At 45.4% G+C, this 21,749-nt stretch overlaps 1 protein-coding gene across 4 annotated transcripts in view; it reads left to right on the forward strand.

The window, feature by feature from the left end:
• Positions 1-21,749, forward strand: part of MYO5B (myosin VB) — a 298,226-nt gene that overhangs the window by 246,977 nt on the left and 29,500 nt on the right. For 2 of the 4 annotated variants that reach the window (XM_081212616.1, XM_081212615.1), the window contains exons 26-30: positions 1,895-2,032; positions 7,868-7,933; positions 13,143-13,382; positions 14,137-14,237; positions 20,640-20,717. In XM_081212616.1, coding sequence (XP_081068742.1) covers positions 1,895-2,032; positions 7,868-7,933; positions 13,143-13,382; positions 14,137-14,237; positions 20,640-20,717 — 623 coding nt within the window. The remainder of the gene's footprint in view (positions 1-1,894; positions 2,033-7,867; positions 7,934-13,142; positions 13,383-14,136; positions 14,238-20,639; positions 20,718-21,749) is intronic. The other 2 variants (XM_081212617.1, XM_081212618.1) reach the window with 2 other exon arrangements.

Raw genomic sequence — 21,749 nt, forward strand, 5'->3', positions numbered from 1 at the left:
CGTGCCAATACATATTGAGAGAGGCACTCTTTCAGGTATCTGGCTCCCAAGAAATTTTGGGCTTTATATAGACTAGTGCCAGAATCTGGCCTGTTAGCGTATCGACAGTCAGTGCAGGTCCAAAAGGAGTGGTGCTCCATGATTCCATTGTGTGATTGCATACACCAATCTTGCTGGGACTTTCTCCCAAGCTTCTGGATTGCCTTCATGGATAGCTTTGTGTAGACCGCTCTGCTGTCTTCCAAACATGATGTCACCAGGACATGGTTAATTGCAGGCTTATCCACTCTTACCTTTCCTTCGCTCTTTCCAGATATGGTCACAATCTAAAGTTCCGTGTCTGAGCGTCGTCCTCCTCCTCCTCCTCCTCCTCCTCCTCCTCCTCCTCCTCCTTCTTCTTCTTCTTTTGCGCTGATCTTTCCCTGTAAAAGACTGCTCTTTAAAGCTCAATCAGAGCAAACATCAATCTACGGGAAACCTGAATCAACATTTGCTTCGATTCAGTGGGGAAGAGCAGGGAAAACTCGAGGCAAAAACAAACAGACACTTGGACACAGAGCTTTTAATCATGGATCTCTGCTTGGAAAGAAAAAGGCAAAAGGGAAGTTTGGATAAGCCCTGTGGCCAGCCTGTCTCTTGTCCAAGAACAGCATATTTGGTGAACGGGTTATGGCCCATATAGATTTCCTCTAGCCATTTCCCCCAGCTCTCCTCTCTAGGGATCAGCTCTATCAGCTTAGCACTTCTCCAAATAGCATTGCCTTTATATTCATTTATTTTCCCTCCCTCGTCTTAATTTGGTGAGAGGGAGCAACCATGATCGGATGTGCAGCAAGGAGGGGGAGGGAGTATTTAGCACCTTCTACCCCCCCCCTTCAGGGACGTGGGTGGCGCTCTGGGTTAAACCACAGAGTCTAGGACTTGCCGATCAGAAGGTCGGTGGTTCGAATCCCCGCGATGGGGTGAGCTCCCGTTGCTCGGTCCCTGCTCCTGCCAACCTAGCAGTTCGAAAGCACGCCAGTGCAAGTAGATAAATAGGTACCGCTCTGACGGGAAGGTAAATGGTGTTTCCATGCGCTGCTCTGGTTCGCCAGAAGCGGCTTAGTCCTGCTGGCCACATGACCCAGAAGCTGTATGCCGGCTCCCTTGGCCAATAAAGCGAGATGAGCGCCGCAACCCCAGAGTCGGTCATGACTGGACCTAATGGTCAGGGGTCCCTTTACCTTTTACCGCCCCCCCTTCAAAAAAAAGCCCACCATGGTTTCAATGAAACCCTTCCCCTCCCAAGAATTTGGGGCTGAGCCAACCTAGCAGTTCAAAAGCACATCAAAGTGCAAGTAGATAAATAGGTACCGCTCCGGCGGGAAGGTAAACGGCGTTTCCGTGCGCTGCTCTGGTTCGCCAGAAACGGCTTAGTCATGCTGGCCACATGACCCGGAAGCTGTACGCTGGCTCCCTCAGCCAATAAGGCGAGATGAGCGCCGCAACCCCAGAGTTGTCCGCGACTGGACCTAATGGCCAGGGGTCCCTTTACCTTTACCTTATATGTTTGGGAGTGAAGAAAGGGGCTGTCCACTTGGCTGCAGAATCCTATTTAGATTCCAAAGCTGCTATTCCTCTTCAAAGCAGAACACCAGCGACTGAGCGCCTGCTAAATGGACCGCATTGGAAGAACCCTTCATTGGGTGGGATAGAAGTGCTTCCTTGGCTTCCTGTTGGGCAAGAGTGTTGAACCAGCCACACAGCACGTTCCTTTCCTTTGTAATTATTCAAAGCTCTCAGATGTTGCTGAAAAGCTCCTGGTGACCTGCTGCATAATGCATGTTCTTGCGGCGCCTCCGGGCCATTAAGGTTACTCCCTGCTCTTACCTCTCGTTCTCCTCTTCCGTCACAGGAGGTTGGCATGGAGAAGGCGGCCATGGACATGACCCTCTTCCTAAAGCTTCAGAAGAGAGTGCGGGAACTCGAACAGGAGAGGAAGAAGCTGCAAAGCCAGCTGGAGAAGAGAGAAAACGAAAGCAAAAAACCCCAGGTAGAAAATGTCGCTTTGCTGCTACTACCCACATTGGTTTTCAAATCTGTAACAGGCATTCCTGGGAAAACTTTAAAGCACGTGTTGTGGATTTATGGCTCAAACTAGACACTGCATTAAATACATGCAGGGATGGTTTTTTATGTGAAGATATACAAGAAAATGTGACCCTTCCCCCTGTGGTCAGAAATGGTTCAGTCCTAGGAATTCTGCGCAGTTTGGTTGAATCTTGTGGATCAGGTTAATAATAATAATAATAATAATTTATTTGTACCCTGCCCATCTGGCTGGGTTTCCCCAGTCACTCTGGGCAGCTTCCAACAAAGATTAAAAATACATTAAAATGTCAGACATTAAAAGCTTCCCTAAACAGGGATGCCTTCAGGTGTCTTCTAAATTTCAGGTAGTTGTTTATCTCTTTGACATCTGATGGGAGGGCATTCCACAGGGCGGGCGCCACCACCGAGAAGGCCCTCTGCCTGGTTCCCTGTAGCTTTGCTTCTCGCAGCGAGGGAACCACCAGAAGGCCCTCGGCGCTGGACCACAGTGTTCAGGCAGAACTATGGGGGTGGAGATGCTCCTTCAGGTATACTGGGCCGGGGCCGTTTAAGAGAACTTTTAAGCAGGTTCCCATGAACGTTTTGCTCAGATGGGTGACTGGGATTTTACCTTTGTTCAGAAATACTTTGTAAATCTACCCTTCGACTCAAAGGTATTCACCTCATCTTTGTGTCCTGTTGATACCCAAAACATCAGTGATCCTAAGGTCTAACCATCACACTTAAGTTAGAAATCCATGCATAATTATGGTGCTTTAGTCTATTGCTGCCGGCTTCTGCCTGAGGACAGGCTTTGCAATCATCGGGCTACACAATCAATGCTGGAATGATTTATCTCACTGTATAGTTAATTGGCCTGGCAATGAGCTGTCATGAATCCAAAGTATCATCGATTCCATTTCCCCCAGACCTGTGGGAAATTTCGATTCTGAAGAAGCAGTGAAAAGGCATCATTGACATGAACATCCTTGCCTATTGTGCTGTGGGTGTTCCGGCATTTTACTAAAATACAACCTGTTAACGAAAGGAAATATGCAACTTATCCTACTAGGATGGGGACATGTTTAGGTTCAGAGAGTTAAGCCTTGGCAACCCCAGCTAAATGGCGAGATCCAGTTTTGTCCAGCGGAAAGTGTCCGGCTGTGAATTTCCAGGGGATTGGCTGCGGTCAGGGCAGCAGCTGGGAAAGGAACCATCTCCATGCAGCTCTGCTTGCACAGAGTCCTCTTTATCCTTTCCACCAGATCCATCTGTGGCACGAGCTCAGCCGTCACCCCTGCCACACTCTTGAGTTGGTTTCACAGCAGTTGAGGTTCTGAACATCAGACATGGGATCTCACAGGTTGACTCCAAGCAAGATTTCTGGGGGGACATTTTTGGTAGAGCATGGAAGATCTGAGGTTCAGCCCCTGCCATTTCTGGTTAAATGAGGATTGGCGAGTAGACGATAGTGGTAAAGGGTATGCCTCGCATGCAGAAGGTCTCAGGTTTAATCCCCAGTGTCTCTAAATAGGGCTGGGATAGACCTATCTCTGAAACCTCAGAGACCTGGTGCATGTCAGCGTAGACAACATTTAGCTGGATGGACCTTTGTTCTTACTCGGTATAAGGAAGATTCCTAAGTCAGTTATTTACTACTACTACTAGGTAAAGGTAAAGGGACCCCTGACCATTAGGTCCAGTCGTGACCGACTCTGGGGTTGCAGCGCTCATCTCGCTTTATTGGCTGAGGGAGCCGGCATACAGCTTCCGGGTCATGTGGCCAGCATGAGTAAGCCGCTTCTGGCGAACCAGAGCAGCGCATGGAAACGCCATTTAGCTTCCCACCAGAGCGGTACCTATTTATCTACTTGCACTTTGAGGTGCTTTCGAACTGCTAGGTTGGCAGGAGCAGGGACAGAGCAACGGGAGCTCACCCCGTCGCGGGGATTCAAACCGCCTACCTTCTGATTGGCAAGTCCTAGGCTCTGTGGTTTAACCCACAGCGCCACCCACGTCCCACTACTACTACTATTATTAATTTTATTATTAATTAAATTTGTTTACCGCCCTTCATCCAAAGTTCTCAGAATGGGCCACAGCGTAAAAATGCAGAAGAAAACTATAAAGTACATAATATGAACAAAAAACAACCAAACCAATAGCACACCCTCTCACAGGTCCCCATTTATGAACCAGTTGTAATAATGTCCAGAGGGGTAGCTATGTTAATTTGTTGAGGCAAAAACAAAAGAGCCTTTCAATGCTATACCAGTAATTTAATTATGATGGAAGCATTCATGGACTGGCATTTCATAAGACAGCGTCTAGTTCACAGGAGCTCAATGAAGTAATAGTTAACCTTGGGGCAGAATGGGGAAGAAGATTTGAGTAAAAGTCTCTTAAATAGTTTATCATAGATGCATTTCTGTGTCATTCAACATCCCCTGTCAGTTTCCAGAAGCCGCAACAAACTGGTGCATCCACAAAATTACTGGTTGTACTGTCCTCTGAAATGTTTGGAGCTAGCTTTGTTTGCTCTGTTAGGACCAAACTAGATATTTGATATTTAAACAAAAAATAGTTAGTGCAGGAAATGGGGAACCAAATTGGGATCCATGATATGGGTGAAGAGAGCATTAATCCTTTGCAGTGTTAGAAACTGAGATATGAAAGCTGGGAGCTAAATGGCACCTTAAACCTAGGTTATGGGCACAACAACGGAATGTTTAGGTGTGTTTTTTTTAATAAGAAGAATACAAAGCTGAAAATGAATGAACCGCAGCTAAAATATTACATTCATTTTTCACATGGTCTGGTCCTTCCCCTGCCCACCCCCCATATATTCTGAAGAGGGTCTCTTATCTAGTCTTCAGAGAGTAGCTGGAAGTGGGGAGGCAGGAAAAAGTCCTCCTTTCCTTCCACTCTGCAGTTTTAATCTGAAATCTTAGGCGCAGTACTGTGCCTGGAGCTCAGAAACTGCTCACAAAATGTGCCTAGAACAATGGGAGTTTCAAACACTGGTCCTTTGCTCTCGGTGCTGCTGTTTTGATCAGAATTGCCTGCCCCCTCCCCTTGCATCTGCTATTTGAAGTGGGAGGAAAACTCCCACCTGGGGCTTGAAAGGGCAGGGTCTTTACCTAAGAGCTGAAGAAGAGCCCTGCTGGATCCAGTTAAAGACATTTGGATCAGGTCCAGCATCTGTGGCCAATCAGATGCCTTTTGGGAAGCCTGTAAGCTTTGTGCCTCTTAACCAGTAGAAGCGGGTTTAAAAAAGGACAGCACTTGCTTCTTGCTTGTTTATCCGGTCATAGAAAGGCAGCTGCCTTTTAAGTATGTATTATGGATGTCCCCCGTCAAGTCTCCCTCCACCCACCAGTTTCTTGTTTCTTTTTCAGTCGCTGATAATACCCTTCAGAGGGTTCTCTTTCTGAAAAGTTGTGCTTGCCCCGCAAATGAACAAGTTCTCTTGTGTTTCTGAGGCAGAAAGGACGATCATTTATTTAAAAGAAGGCTCATCACGACTCAGAGTCCTTGTAGGATAACACTGCCACTTCTTTCTGCAATTCATTTTTTATTACTTTTTATAAAAACAAAAGCAGCAACCCAAAACAGAAAGAAAAATAGCCTGCATTTTCCACGTACTTTGATGCAAAGCAGCGTCTGGAGACCACAGAGTAACATGGAATGCTCTCTCTCCCATGCGCAGCTTTTAAACATCCCCATTTCCAAAATTAATGGTCTTTCCGCTCTGAGCCTGGCTTCGGCTGGGGAGGGCAGGATATAAAAATATTATTATTATTATTATTATTATTATTATTATTATTATTATTATTATTATTATTCCAAGCACTGTGGAGATTGAACCATAGTGGACTCTTGTTTAATTCCTCTTGTGTTTCCTTTTTAAGTAGGGTTCCAGCAACCCCACATTTTTTTTACCCTCACAACAATTTAAAAATTATTATTGTATTTCCACACCCTCATGCTTTCCTCAAAGGAGCGCAATGGTTCTCCCCCTTCCCATTTTAGTCTCACAGTCCTGTGAGGTAGGTTCATCGGAGAGACAGTGATTGGCCCAAGGTCACCCAGTGAGTTTCATGGCTAGGTATGGATCTGAACCTTGGTCTCCCAGATGCTACTCAAACCACTACATCATGATAGGCAACAACCCTCTGAGGTGGGGTGGGCTGAGAGGTAGGACTGACTCAAGGTTGCTTAATGAGCTTATCTGGGGTTGAATTTGGGTCTCCATGGTCTTTGTTTGTCATTCTGCTCACTATCCCACAACCGCTCTTGTATTACCTAATCTCAACATTTGCCAAGAAGTGGGTACATTCAGTGCAGCCGAAGTACAAAAAATACTTTGCTTCTCCAAGTATTCATTGTTCATTCATTCAAATGTACTGGCTCCCAATACGTTTCCGAGCACAATTCAAAGTGTTGGTGCTGACCTTTAAAGCCCTAAACGGCCTCGGTCCAGTATGCCTGAAGGAGCGTCTCCACCTCCATCATTCTGCCCAGACAGTGAGGTCCAGCGCCAAGGGCCTTCTGGCGGTTCCCTCGCTGTGAGAAGCCAAGTTACAGGGAACCAAATAGAGGGCCTTCTCAGTAGTGGCACCCGCCCTGTGGAACGCCCTCCCACCAGATGTCAAAGAGAAAAATAACTACCAAACTTTTAGAAGACATCTGAAGGCAGCCCTGTTTAGGGAAGTGTTTAATGTTTAATAGGTTATTGTATTTTAGTGTTTGTTGGAAGCCACCCAGAGTGGCTGGGGAAACCCAGCCAGATGGGCGGGGTATAAATAACAAATTATTATTATTATTATTATTATTATTATTATTATTATTATTATTATTATTATTATCATTTGAACTCCCCATAGTTTTTTATCTAGAGCGAGGGCTGAGAGGCCATTCTGTCGGGATTGAGAGGTGACGAGCAGGAATTCAGTCTTTCATAGAATTGTAGAATTGCAGAGTTGGAAAGGACCTCAAAGATAATCGAGCCCAACCCTCTGCAATTCAGGAATCTCAGCTAGAGCATCCATGACAGATGGCCATCCAACCTCTGCTCCAAAACCTCCAAGAAAGGAAAGTCCACCACCTTCCAAGGGGGTCCTTTCCACTGGTCCCCACCAGTTGCCCTTTTTATTCCAAGACTCTTGAACAAACACTGTTAAGACTCCCGGGTCAGACCTGTTCACTGCCCTGAACAACCTCCACTCCTGCTAGCTACAGATGACTGCCTTAAAGAAACATGGCAAGTGCCTGATAGCTGACCTTTGCTGCTGATGCCATTCCTTAGTATCCTGCGGAAGGGATGTCTGGAACCTGCCCTCGGGCAATCTCTACACTTTGGGAAGATATGACGAGTCGCTTCAACCCTCTATCTACTGTTTTATTTTTTGCAGGCTCAGAGGCCTGTGCTAGCGACAGAGATTCTTTTCTCCCCTGTCCAGCAACATCATTTTACCTCTTTTGCCATCTACGCATGGAAGAATAGAATCAGCAAATAGGATACGGATAAATAATAGAGACGCTAGGAGAAGAGAGAAAAGGGATCCCCTCTGCGTGTGCCGCTGTTTTACCATCCCATTGTTTTTATCTTTCCTCTCATCTGATTCTATGTTTACTAAACACCCTTCACTCTTTCAGCTTTTCTTTCTTGGCCAAATTGCTCTGCCAGTAAACAACAGATTTTGTAAGGTGACCCAGAGCTGCAATCAAAAAGCCTAACCGCTGTAGCCTCTTGTCAAATCAAATCTCTCTCTTTCTCTCTCCTTAATCCATCCAGGTAATTGAAATGAAGAACGAAATGGATTTGGACCGCGATACGGATCTAGCGTACAACAGTCTGAAGGTAAAAGAAATTTGCAGGCCAGGGATATATATTTTTTTTCCTCTTCACCCACCTCAGGTGCTAAAAAGCTGCAAGAGCTTTGCTGATACCAGTCTCTATAAATCTGCAGGACGGGTACACCAAAATATGCCTTAACTATTTACAGTCCCATGGTCTTCCTTTCTATGCTCAGCTTTCTGTCCCCTTTTCATTTGGTTATGACAAAAAGAGGCGTCTTGTTTGTTCACAGCCTGGCCCCACTGACTGACTTGGCCATCTTATGGCACAATGTGCTCTGTGCCCTATAAATTCTCTAATTGGGGTGTTCTTGGGACTCCCCAAGTCCTTGGATGAGCACTGCAGGGACTTTAGAGCCCTCCCCTGCCTGTTAGGTCTGGTTCAGATGTGGCAGATAATGAGCTGGCAAAACTCTGCTTTTGCTATCAATGAGTTTCTCGGCTCAGTTCAAAATGTTGGTTGAAGGACTGTGTCCTCCTGTCCACCTCTGGTAGATGGTACATCGTGCTTCTTCTGGGGTAGTTTGTCTGTACCCTGCCCTCAGTAATCACCTGTAGTTCCTAGAAGCTGTCAGCATGTGACAGCAGCCGCACCCCGGGAACGACTTCGACTGACCAGCCAAACCAGGTGAGGGGAGCCAATGGGTCTCAAATCCTTGGTGATTTAGGGACTTCTCCTGCATGCAAACAGCCTCCAGTGGATTGAGTGGACAAGACCAAAGTGGGTCCAGCAGTCAAGAAGGCAGTTTCTGCATGGTCTGTAGAGGGAAGCGGGTGGGTAGATGGAGCTCGTCAACCTGGGAAGGTTGCCCACCAGAAGAAGGAGAACTCTGATCCTAAATCTCTGCTGGCTTGAGGGATGTCTTTGGGAGAAGGAAAGGCTAAGGAGTAAATGCAGCACAAATCTGGAGTGGAGTCCCTAAGACGGTTGGATGGCGCCTTGTACGCCTCCTTCTGGCAACTCCTGCAGCCAAGCTGGTACCCAATGTCTTACTGTGCTATCCTTTGGACCACATCAGGTGGGTCTTGTCATCTGGGCAGCCCAGGACCTTCAACCACATTGCCCAGGTTTGCATCCCGGGGAGATCACCTTGGTGCTGCTAATGCAGAGGTTTGACTTCATCCCCAGAGGTGCACTCTGTTGTCTCTCAAGACAGATGGATGCCAGCCACAACCTTGATCAGCATGCTGTATCATGGATGCCCCTGTTTTCTGAAGATTCATACATTATTTTATTTAGTACATTTATATCCCACCTTTCTTATATCATGGGACTTAAGTCAGCATATATGAGAGATTGCCCTGCAGTAGCCTATCCAAACATTGATCATGCCGATCAGAAGGTTGGTGGTTTGAATCCCCGCGATGGGGTGACCTCCTGTTTTTCAGTCCCTGCTCCTGCCAACCTAGCAGTTCGAAAGCACGTCAAAGTGCAAGTAGATCAATAGGTACCACTCCGGCGGGAAGGTAAACAGCGTTTCCGTGCGCTGCTCTGGTTCGCCAGAAGCGGCTTAGTCATGCTGGCCACATGACCCGGAAGCTGTACCCCGGCTCCCTTGGCCAACAAAGCAAGATGAACGCCGCAACCCCAGAGTTGGTCACGACTGGACCTAATGGTCAGGGGTCCCTTTACCTTTACCTAAGGCACAAGGTGTAAGTGAGCACTGCATTTTCTTCAGGCTAACAATTTTCTGAGCATCAAGGAAATACAGTGGTACCTCGGGTTACGTACTTAATTCGCTCTGGAGGTCCATTCTTAACCTGAAACTGTTCTTAACCTGAGGTACCACTTCAGCTAATGGGGCCTGCCGCGCCGCTGCCACACGATTTTTGTTCTCATCCTGAAGCAAAGTTCTTAACCCGAGGTACTATTTCTGGGTTAGCAGGGTCTGTAACCTGAAGCATATGTAACCCGAGGTACCACTGTATACATATACTACCAATTCCTTTCCCTCCTGCCACCTCCCTTTGGCAATGTAGTGCATTTCTTAAGTCATCTTCTACCAATTTGCCTATTCTGTGTGCAAAATTATTTACAGATGGTGATGACATAAATAGAATTTGTTTTTTCTTCTCTTTCCCCCCACCTCCACCCCTTTTTCTTGCTCCAGTAAGAGGTTTTAAAAGAAATTGTTGCATTTTGGACTTCTTTTTGTATGTTAGGCTCATGATTAATGTGTGAGCTGTTCGCAACTTGAAGATAAATCTTTAATGTGCATCAACTGCAACCATTTATTTTTCGGGCACCCAAAGGAGGTGGAAAAAAAGGAAGATTCTTAGCAATTTTTGGTCATTCTGGAACAGTTTCCCTTAGAAACAGTAAATATACTGGGGGGGGGGGTTAAAAAGTTATTTATTTAATAATTGTGTTTATAGGCAGCATAATAATTCATGTTTTCTTGGCAGCTCACAAAAAATAGTTAATGGTAGATAATACCGTAATAAGCAGGCCTCCTCCAAGAGAGTTCGTGTCTCGTTCACCATCCTCCTTTATGTGAATGCAAAATATAAAATGGGAAGCTTCTGTCTCACGGATAAGACCGCAGCTCCCCATAAAACAATTGGAACAAAGAATGGAGTTTAGGGCAAGAGGAGATTTGGGGATGAATATAGAAGATCGGTACTGGAAGCAGATTCAGGCATGCTTAATGAAAGCCAATGTTCTGCTTCGGAATGCTTGGTTATTTTTTTTATTTATTTAAACAGTTTATATGTCACCTAACTACACCTAAGTGGTTTACAAAGATGTAAAGTAAAAAAAAAAATCAGTTAAAACTGTAAAAGCGAATTTCAATTAAAATGCTGGTGATACAATAATAACAATAATAAAAGTATTCAGTAGGCACCGAAAGTCCAGTTCAGCTGTTCTGACCCCAAGTGGAATGGCTCCTGGTGAATATGAGTATAGAATCATAAAACCATAGAATTGTAGAGTTGGAAAGAACTCTGAGGGTCATCCATTCCAATCCCATGCAAAGCAGGGGTCTCAAGTAGATCATAATGGCAGAAGACCACCCAACCTCTGGTTAAAAACCTCCAAGGAAGGAGAGTCCACAACCTCCCAAGGGAGTCTGTTCCACTGTCTAAAGCTTTTAGTGTCATAAAGTTCTTCCTTTTGTGGATCGAGGGCCCGACCCCGCTATGTGAAATAAATACACAAGGACACGTGATATAAGGTTAATGGGCAGGAAAAGGCCACAACTTTATTGATTACAGCAGTGAAAAGGTATTGGCTTAGGCATTGGATGACTATAGGTGGTGGGTTTATTCAACAGTAGGTGGAGCCTGTTGATGCTCATCCAACTATAGGCTCACCCCCTGATGTCACCGAGGGTCGTGCCATGGCCTCCCGCCAAGCAGGCATCGGACGGAATACACGACCGCCAGATTCCTTTAACAGAATAACCCACGGTAGATAGCATAGGTGATGGCCACACCTAGCCCTTGACACAGCACAACACATGAATCCAATGCCTAACCTACCCACCAATACCACAAAAGTTGTGACGATTGCTACGAGGTAGGCGAAAAAACCAAAAGGCCTAATGCCAAATGGAAAAATTCCTACCAGGCCCCCAGCCAACCAGGGCGACCAACCTAAGGTCCACAGCAAGGCCAAAAACCTAGACCCTGAGCTAAATGGGAGTGGAGGGTGGGTGACTCGCTGAGGGACGACGACGAATGAGGAGGAGGCGGAGCTGGCACCACAGCATTAAGCTGCTACACACGCCCCCCGGAGGCACCTGGTTGGCCACCTCTGGTGGGCGTGGGCGCCAGCCAGGTAGGAGGGGAGGGGGCTAATGCCCCCTACCAGGGGCGGAGCTCGGTCTCCCGCCCACAACCACTCCCCTCTCTTCCAGGGAGGAGAGTCTTTGTTCAGTCAGAATTGCCTTTCTTGTAACTTGAAGCCATAGGTTTGGGTCCTAGCCTCCAGAGCAGGAGAAAACAAACTTCCTCCCTCTTCCATGTGACAGCCCATGAGATATTTGAAGGTGGCTATCATATCTCCTGTCAGTCTCCTCTTTTCCAGGCTAAACATACCCAACTGCCTCAACTGTTCCTCATAAGGCTTGATTTCCAGACCCTTGATCATCTTAGTTGCCCTCCTCTGTAAAACGTTCTAGCTTGTCAACATCCTTCTTAAATTGTGGTGCCCAGAACAGGACACAGTATTCCAGGTCTCCATCAACTGAAGCCTCTGGATGAGGCCCAAGGGTAGCCCAGCCTACAGCATGTTCCAAAAACCGAGTCTTGAGGTTACCAAAGCATGGATAACCGTGGCCAGCCTTTCCCTGTCCAGGAACAACCATAGCTGATGTATCAGCCATAGCTGGTAAAATACACACCTGAAGAATTTTTGTGAAAACTTTTTTTAATCACATGCTGATATGAAAATGTGGAGAATTGAATTTAAGTTTGGAAAGATGAGAAACTGAGAGAAAACAAAATTTGCAGATTCACCATCCCTACTCTCAAGAAATATTTGGCCACTGACTCCATTGAGGGCAGAGCAGGAAGGATACCCCCCACTCCCTGCTAAGGCCCTAGGAAAAACAAGATTCAGGACAAACCTCAAAGGCCTCTTTTTTCTCTGTAGTTGCGATTTAATTTATATTGTACTCATTAAAATTTATAACATGTAGCTTTTAATTGCCCCTCTGACCTCTCTGAGAAGGTTTTGCTTATGCATTCTGTGGGAGATGGTTTCTTTGTACCTTGTACCTTGATTTCAAAATGGTTTACAGGTTCTCAGCGCCTTTTTACATGCTGGTACAATCTGAGGAAGGTTAAGTAGCCAGAGCCAGTCCAAGACATTTTGCCGCCTGAAGCAGAGCAGCAAATGGCAGCAAAAGGCCAACCAAGTTATTTTGACACCTGAAGTACAAAACCCCACCAGTACCTCTCTCCCACAATGGCAGTAAAATTACAAATGCAACAAATTAAGTAACTTAACAATTGGCTGCTCTTTCATGACACCCAAAATCTGGTGCCTGAAGCGGCCGCCTCTGTCTGCCTAATGGTAGGACTGGGCCTGTTAATCGCTAAGAAGTGCATGCAGTTGTGTTCATACGCAGTTAAACTTCCTGAGTCTGGCTAATCATCCCATTGTGCTTTTTGTTAACGTGCGCTGCTCCAAAGGAATGAGAAAAACAAGAGCAGCAGTTCTAGAAATGATTAAGTGGGGGTGACTTTTCAAATGTCATTTTCAATAGAGGCAAGAGTTAGAATCTGAGAACAAGAAACTGAAAAATGACCTTAACGAGCTGAGGAAAGCTATAGTGGATCGGGTGGCCCAGAACAACTCTTCTAACGATGTCCACGACAGTTACAGCCTCCTCCTGAATCAGCTCAAGTCTGCTAACGAAGAGCTGGAAGTGCGGAAGGAAGAGGTGCTTATTCTCAGGACACAGATTATAAAGGCAGCCCAGCAAAAAGATGCAGGCAGAAATATGGTAATGGACAAGAAAAGCAGGTCCTTCCATTTGTGTGTGTTTGTGTGTGCTTTCTTTTCACCATGTTGCCAACTATCACTGTATCTCAATGGTCGGGCACAGTGGTTTACGGCAAGTCCAAAACCAAAAAACGGTCAGGAGGATTCTTTTGAAACAAATTGTTCCAAGTTGCATTGCTGTCTGTCTGCATTGACTGAACTGATATCAAAGACAAACTGATCAGAAGAAGGGTCTGGGCAAATGTAAGTGACCAATCCCCTGTCGTCATCGTCCCGGTCCATTTTACAAAATATGAATTTCCCCTTTTCAGTTCTGGTTTCTCAGTTCTAGGATGGCTCAGCCACCAATTTCCATTCTTCATATTAAATTGGTGTAGTAATCATTCATTTTCCCCATCATATTTTCGTGAGGTGAGTTAGAGGAATCTTAAAAGATAATTCTTGGTGTTCTCACTAAACGACAACTCCCAGGTTTCTTTGGAGGAATAAAACCGAAATAGGTGTGTGTTGAAAATCTGCCCTCCGTCTTTCCTCTTAACTTCTCTTCAGGCCGAATACCACTGGGCCCTTCCAGTTCACTTTCCAACTTCCTTCAGACATTGAATGTACCTTGTCACAATAATGATTGTGAAACCTTTTGCATGTCAAAAATGTTGCATGTATGACCAGTGTAGAATTAGCAGAGCATGTGGGGAGGGAAATGGAAATTATTGACCGGGAGGAAATATTTCATGGTAGGCTTTTTCTTTTTCAAGGAGTCAAACAGCAACATGCAAACCAGCTGGCCCAACAGTGACAAGCACGTGGATCCAGAAGATGCCATAGAGGCCTATCATGGAGTGTGTCAGACAAACCGGTAAGCCTGTCTTTGTTTATGCATTACTACTGGTCAACACGAGTTGGAATCTGGAACCCTCTGTTCATTTCTAAGTAACTGAGGGGGGCGTCATCAGATGCAGGGGGCCAGCAACAGGTGCAATCGTAAACAAAATATGGATTGCTTCTTCTTACAGAAGCATCAAACTACAAACTGTTCAGTGTGTATCATTCTTATTTGTGGCCTTTTCACACAAGCACAGAATCTGCTGTTTCATGGGGTATTGGTATCCTGAGCATCTTGGCTTCCTTTTCCCTAAAATAAATTTCTGGACCTCATACATTGTGGAGAACAACTCAGAAACAGAATGTTAGCATGATGTTGGATTGAAGTTAAGTGGTTTCTAGCGGTAATGGTATGAAAGAATATGAAAAAAAATGGATTTTAAACAGGTAAATTCAGGTTACAATATATCAAGATTAAAGATCAGGATAAAATAAGGAGGGAAAGGAATTGCTGAACTAATAAATTGAACTGGAATACAAAAAGGGGAGGTATGAGGAGGTCCGGGAAACAAGTAAATGAAAGATAAGTGATAAAAAAAAGAGAACAACTCAGAAACATTTCAATGGTATCTGAGAGAGGCTCAAAAAGCAAGAGGGGGTTGTTGTTGTTTTTTTAAAAAAAGAATTGCATTGCCCCTAGAAAGGCTCTGAAGAATTTTTTTCAAAACTTGGCTTTAAATGTTGAAGATCTGGGGTCAATTTGCACGGCCAAGTGAGTTGTACTGAGAAATGAACTTGCGGGGGGGGGGGTGGAAGTATAGAATTAGGCCCGCGGTAAAGCAATTGTGTGACTCTTCTTACACACATAGAGATTGCAAGTCAAAACTGTGTCCTCAGGTATTTTTTACATCACAGCTCCCATCACCCCTAGCAGGGGATGATGTGGACTGTAGCCCCAACAACGTCTAAGGACCCAATAATGAGGAAGGTTCCTTAAGCCCTCCTTCGCTAGCTTTGCAGTGATGGTGCTTGCGTTGCAAATTAGATACATGAGTTGACCACTTTGCACGCCAGGTTTTGACAATGGACTACTCAGACTGCTCCTTCATCATGCCAAGTTGGTCATGTGAATTAGTTTGAAATAACAAACCTGAGCTTTTTTTTGCGGATAAGAAAGAAATATGTTGTAAACAGGACACTGTTTCTTACATCTTGATCCCCTTGCATTGTCTACTGTTTTCTTACCTCCAAAGTTACTTCCTTTTTATGTGGATGGGCAGATAGACAGATAGATATTTTAAAATGCAGGAGACTTCTGGGGTGGCGCCTCCGGCGATGGCGGACTCCCTCTGAACTGGAGGGACAAGCTCCGCACGAAATGGGTCTTTTCCGCTGCGGCGTAGCGGGGACCCTTCTGAAAATCACAGGCGGATGAAGCCTGTGACCGTGGGACTCGGCGGGCACCCTTAGCGTCCCTCCCCCAGACATGTATGTCCCTCCCTTCTAATGCATACACATTACTCAGGATAACGTACAACAGATAAAATGTCACAAGCTCAGCCCGGCCACTGAGATCTAGCTCCAAGGGCCTTCCTCCTCGGAGGGCCTTCTACTGGTTCCCTCGCTGTGAGAAGCAAAGTTACAGAGAACCAGGCAGAGGGCCTGTCGTGAATTCTTTGCAGCACTTTAGCAGAAATGCTCAGCGTTCCAAGTTCTTCAGTGCAATATATTTATTGTGAGCTATATATACAAATATGGGACACGGGTGGCGCTGTGGTCTAAACCACAGAGCCTAGGGCTTGCCAATCGAAAGGTCGGCAGTTCGAATCCCCGCGACGGGGTGAGCTCCCGTTGCTCGGTCCCTGCTCCTGCCAACCTAGCAGTTTGAAAGCATGTCAAATGGCAAGTAGATAAATACTTTCTGTGCGCTGTTCTGGTTCGCCAGAAGCGGCTTAGTCATGCTGACCACATGACCCGGAAGCTGTATGCCGGCTCCCTCGGCCAGTAAGGCGAGATGAGCGCCGCAACCCCAGAGTTGGTTACAACTGGACCTAATGGTCAGGGGTCCCTTTACCTTTATATATACAAATATCTACAGGCTATAATACACGAGCAGTTCATACAGTCAAATAGAGTATCTGGCTGCACCTTAAGGCAAATAGGAAGACCTCTAACTCTCTCTCTCTGACCACACTCCTCTACACCACCCCTTTACTGCTGGACAGGTTTCCCTTTTAAACCGATGACAGCCAATCAACTGACAGCACATTACTGTTGAGTCATTCTGACCCAGCAATTCCATAGAAAGTATTGCAGGCTGATGCAATCAACCAGTTGCATCAGCCAGCAAACTCAAGCCTGCAGACTTGCTATCTCACACAGCATTCTGTGAATCCTGACAGGGCCTTCTTGGTAGTTGCGCCTGCTATGTGGAACACCCTCCCATCAGATGTCAAGAAGACAAGTAACTATAAAACCTTTAGAAGACATCTGAAGGCAGCCCTGTATTGGGACAGTTTTTAATGTTTGGTGTTTTTGCATATGCTGGAAGCCGCCCAGTCAGATGGGCTGGGTACAAATAATAAAATTATTACTGTTGTTGTTGTTATTAGGAAGATGCCTTATACTGGTCCATCTAGCTCAGTATTGTTCACACTGATTTTCAGGAGTGCTGCAGGATTTTAGACTGGGGTCTCTCCCAGCCCTGCCTGGTGATTGATAGCCATGTTCAAATATATAAAAGGATGTCATATAGAGGAGGGAGAAATGTTGTTTTCTGCTGCTCCAGAGAAGCGGACACGGAGCAATGGATCCAAACTACAAGAAAGAAGATTCCACCTAAACATTAGGAAGAACTTCCTGACAGTAAGAGCTGTTCGACAGTGGAATTTGCTGCCAAGGAGTGTGGTGGAGTCTCCTTCTTTGGAGGTCTTTAAGCAGAGGCTTGACAACCATATGTCAGGAGTGCTCTGATGGTGTTTCCTGCTTGGCAGGGGGTTGGACTCGATGGCCCTTGTGGTCTCTTCCAACTCTATGATTCTATGATTCCCAGTATTGATGCTCTGCCAATGAGCCGTGGCCTTTCCCCGACACCAGTCACATCAATGCTGAGTTTGCTTATACAGAAAAGGTATCGTTCAATTCCAACATTAGGATATGGTGTTCCGGGCTCGAGACTTAACTAGTTCAATCCACCGTGTTGCAGAGTGGTTGGAACGCCTTCTGTGTCAAAGCTGCAGTGGAATATAGCTTTTGTAGCAGTACAGGAGAGTTATAAGCACTACTTACATCAAAGTAATAATTCATAGACCATGCTGAGGGAAGATGTTTAATAGGAGGGCTGCCAAGCTGTTTCCCCTGAGGCTGGAAAAAGTGTTAAAGAAAAGCAAACCACCAGCTTTATAATGGTAAAATGAGCTAATATATACACATCTTGTGTCCTTGGAAGCCCATCACCCACATTAGCTGCTAAATTTGTATCTTAACTCTCAGCCATGATTCCTCTTTGATTACAGGTTTCCTGCAGACTGAGCTTAATACCCTGAATTTGTGTCTTCCTTTTACAATAACAGAAAAGAGGGAGAGAGATTTACATCACTCCCATGAGTATCCTCCCATCCCTTTATCCATGAAAGCACGCTAAAACGAAAGTGGGAGAGAATAGATGGGGAGGGGGGAGACTGGATAGATAAAGCTGGAACATTCATAAAAATGCTGCAAGCAATCTAAATACTTATTTGACTGTAATTAGATAGCTCCATGTTCATAGTATTCCCCAGATCCCATCACCTTTCCTACCGTCTACAAGCTTAAGCTATCATCTGGGTTTGTAAATGTTGTGGAAGCAAAAGAACTCGTTCAATGATATAGTATAGCTTTTCTTTATTTTCACTTTTTATTTTATGTTGTTCAATTAAACCGTTCTTAAAAAAATAATTAAAAGAAAACGATTGCTTCCCAAATCCAATTTTGCAGAGATGTGTAGAGAGAAGCTGTTGCTGGGAATCATAGAATTGTAGAGTTGGAAGGGACACCAAGGGTCATCTAGTCCAACCCCCTGAAATGCAGGAATCTCAACTAAAGCATCCGTAGCAGATGGCCATCCAACCTCTCCCTAAAAACCTCCAGTGAAGGAGAATCCACCATCTCCCGAGGGAGTCTATTCCACTGTCGAACAGCTCTTACTCTCAGAAAGTTCTTCCTGCCGTTTAGTCACAAATCACCAGCCGCTCACTAGAGAAGGCTACCAAACCACTCTCTTAGAAAGTGGAACTCAGAGTGGGATCCATACTGGGAACCCTTGGCAACTGGCCAAGTTTCTTGAGTTCCAGTCCATTTGACAATCACTGCCATTCGGCTCTCTGTCCTGAACTCTTGTCGCTGATGCATCTAAAAAGCCTGTGGTCTGTTTTGCAACAGACTTCGGCATCTTTAAAACACGGAAAGTCAACCTGGAGCCCTTCCAGGTGTTGTCGGACTACAACTCCATCATCCCTCACTTTTGACTGGGGTTCATGGGAGTTGGGAGTTTACCAGCGCTACATTGGCTACCCCTGCCCCCAAGTAATTTTGCATGTTGCCTACAGTCCTTCAGCAGCCTTTTCTTCCACAATCTGCATGTTTCCACTCTGTAGATCTACTCTGTGAATGTTTCCTTTCTGTCAGATCAGCTCATAAACAGCAGGACAATATCCATTTAAAAGCATAAGCTCAAGAGAGATGCCTCCACAGGGGTTTGCTTCCTTGATGGATGCAAGCCCTAACTGCTTTCCATTTGCAAATGAAGGTTCAGGAGTTATAAATGCCATGGGCTTGTCATTTACCAGACTTTATATTCAAGGCTAATGGCATGTCCTTGAATTAGTTTCATTCCACAATAATCCAGGAATTGGGAGGGGGAGGGGCTTTTACAAATGTCAGGTGTTTGCCAAACTGGGGGTAGGGGGATAGCTCAGTCAGTAGAGCATGAGACTCTTCATCTTATGGCTGTGGGTTCGAGCCTCATGTTGGGCAAAAGATTTCTGCATTTCTGGGGGTTGGACTAGATGACCCTTGTGGTCCCTTCCAATTCTACAATTCAATGATTCAATGACCTGCCTAGCCAGCACAGGGATTGTACCAGTTTTTATGCTGGCAACCCAAATGCACCTACTGCGACTGTCCCAGGAACCAGGTAACAAAACTGGTGACAATAGGACATACCTCTCCAATAGTTTGTACGTGTTCCATAACATATTCCCCCCATAATTTTCTCTTCGGTAGATCCATTGCTTGCGGGGAGGCGTCTGTTTGGGTCTGCTCCTGATTTGAGCTGTAGCATTAACACTCAGAGGAGACGAGTGGAACAGTATAAAATGGTGGGAGGGTGCCAGCATCGCAAAGATGGAATTGTTTTTGAGCATCTCAGTTGCTTTATTTCAGGGCAGTGAGGCAACCCATTTTTCTCGCAGAGCGAAGGGGTGCGTCTCCCATGGTGCCCCTAATGTGGCAGCCAGACCCAGCTCTTTAGTTAATTGCTCTTCTTCCCTTTTGTAATATCTGAATATTGTGGTAGTTGAGAGCACTGCAACTCATTGAACATAAATGGGCAAGTGTTCTGTTGCTAAGCAGATGATGTTGCTGATGATGCTGTGTCAAAGGACCATGGCTGGTCCTTGCTTGACCCATCTCTCTTAAGCCACAGCTGGAATAAGAAAATGTGACTGCAGGTGCTACACTCAAACCAGCTGGGCAGTTTTTAAGAGCCCTAGCACTAAAATTTGGGCCCTTTATGGACTCGGACACAGTCAGTTGCTATATTCTCAGTATAATCAAGGTTTGCCAAAGTAGCATATGTCTCTGCATTTGTTTTTTAGCAACTGAAAAATGCTCTTCTGTACACCTCTTTATGTGAAATACAGCTCAGGTTTGACATTGGGGCAGATGTGATCTCCTAGTTGTCAACACTCTCCTATTAATGTCGGCCATTGGAGGAGGGGGTGTGTGTGTGTGAGTGAGAGAGGAGAGAGAGAGAATTTCTTGGGTGGGTTTTGAGGGTAAGATGCCAGGAAACTGTTCTTAACAAGACTGACAAAGTTGTAACATGTGGGGTGGGTGGTTCACAGCATTATCACCTTACTGTAATGGTGCTTTTTCTTTAAAAACTGCAATTCTGTGCAGACATCAAGCAGTGGGGGCGGGGGTGGTCGTGATTGCACCTGATAGCAACACATTAATGATAATAGTTTCATAGAGGCGCATAACAGCAGGTGTGGTCATGATTTTTCTCCCCCCAACCTTGCCCACTACAATGTGTGGATTGTAATGTTGGCACAGGGCTTGTCTGCTTGAATGCAGTTGAGGCCTCCTTATTCTTCCCATCTCTTGCAGCTGACACTTCTTTTATCTTTCTTTCCTGTCCACTTCTGTTTCCCTTTCCTCTGTCCTTTCTTTCTAGCAAGACTGAGGACTGGGGGTATCTGAATGAAGATGGAGAGCTCGGCTTGGCCTATCAGGGTCTAAAGCAAGTTGCCAGGTCAAATACTTTTACATCTTTTCCTTCTCCTTTCGGACCTTTTCCTACTGTCTCTTTCCAGTGTTTCTCCTTCCCCTCACTTTCATGTGGAACTGGAAATGGACATAATTCACAAAGACCCCAAACTGGATTCCTTTGGAGCTGTTTTGATGTCAAATCCAGCTTTGCCACTTGGGTAGTGACTGGAACCAGATCTGTGTGTGAGGGATACAAGAGACAGGCTGGGCTGATTGATTGATTGATTGATTGATAGCATCAACTATCACTCATCAACAAATAATGGTGGGCACACGGGCATCCATGGGCATCCTGTTGGCAACTTCTGGGTGCTGGCCAGCCAGCTAAATTAGTTTTGAGTTTTCTAGAGTGGAAACGGTCGCCTGCCAGGGCTAGCCAGCCCTAAATCTGAGGAGTGTGTGTGTCTCTTTTTTTCTTAAAGTGGCTAAGGTAGTTCTTCCTCTAGAATAAATAATGGTAATTAAGGATATTTGCATACAGTAGCTTATTTCTTGGATATTTATGCAAAACTTTTAAAATGTTTCTTCTGGGCATCAAATGTTGCACACCCTTCAGCATGCATGCATATTGCAGTACAGTGGTGCCTCGCAAGACGAAATTAATCCGTTCCGCGAGTCTCTTTGTCTTGCGGTTTTTTCGTCTTGTGAAGCACGGCTATTAGCGACTTAGCGGCTATTAGCGGCTTAGCGGCTATTAACGGCTTAGCGGCTTTAAGAAAAAGGAAACAAACTCGCAAGAACTCGCAAGACGTTTCGTCTTGCGAAGCAAGCCCATAGGGAAATTCGTCTTGCGTGTTTTTCGTCTTGCGAGGTACCACTGTATATCATTGTGTGTGACTAATACAGATAGTCACTATTTCAATTTCTGTACACTACTCTATCATCAATTTGATATGGTAGTGAAATAAAAGAATGATTTCAGCCATATATCTTCATATTTTCCCGAGGCACCTTGTCACTTGTTCCAGTTGTACAGATGTTATTTCACACACTAGCGAGTTGTAGATGCAAAAGC

Source organism: Podarcis bocagei (genome assembly GCF_964188305.1).
Source record: "Podarcis bocagei genome assembly, chromosome: 11".
Lineage (NCBI taxonomy): Eukaryota > Metazoa > Chordata > Lepidosauria > Squamata > Lacertidae > Podarcis > Podarcis bocagei.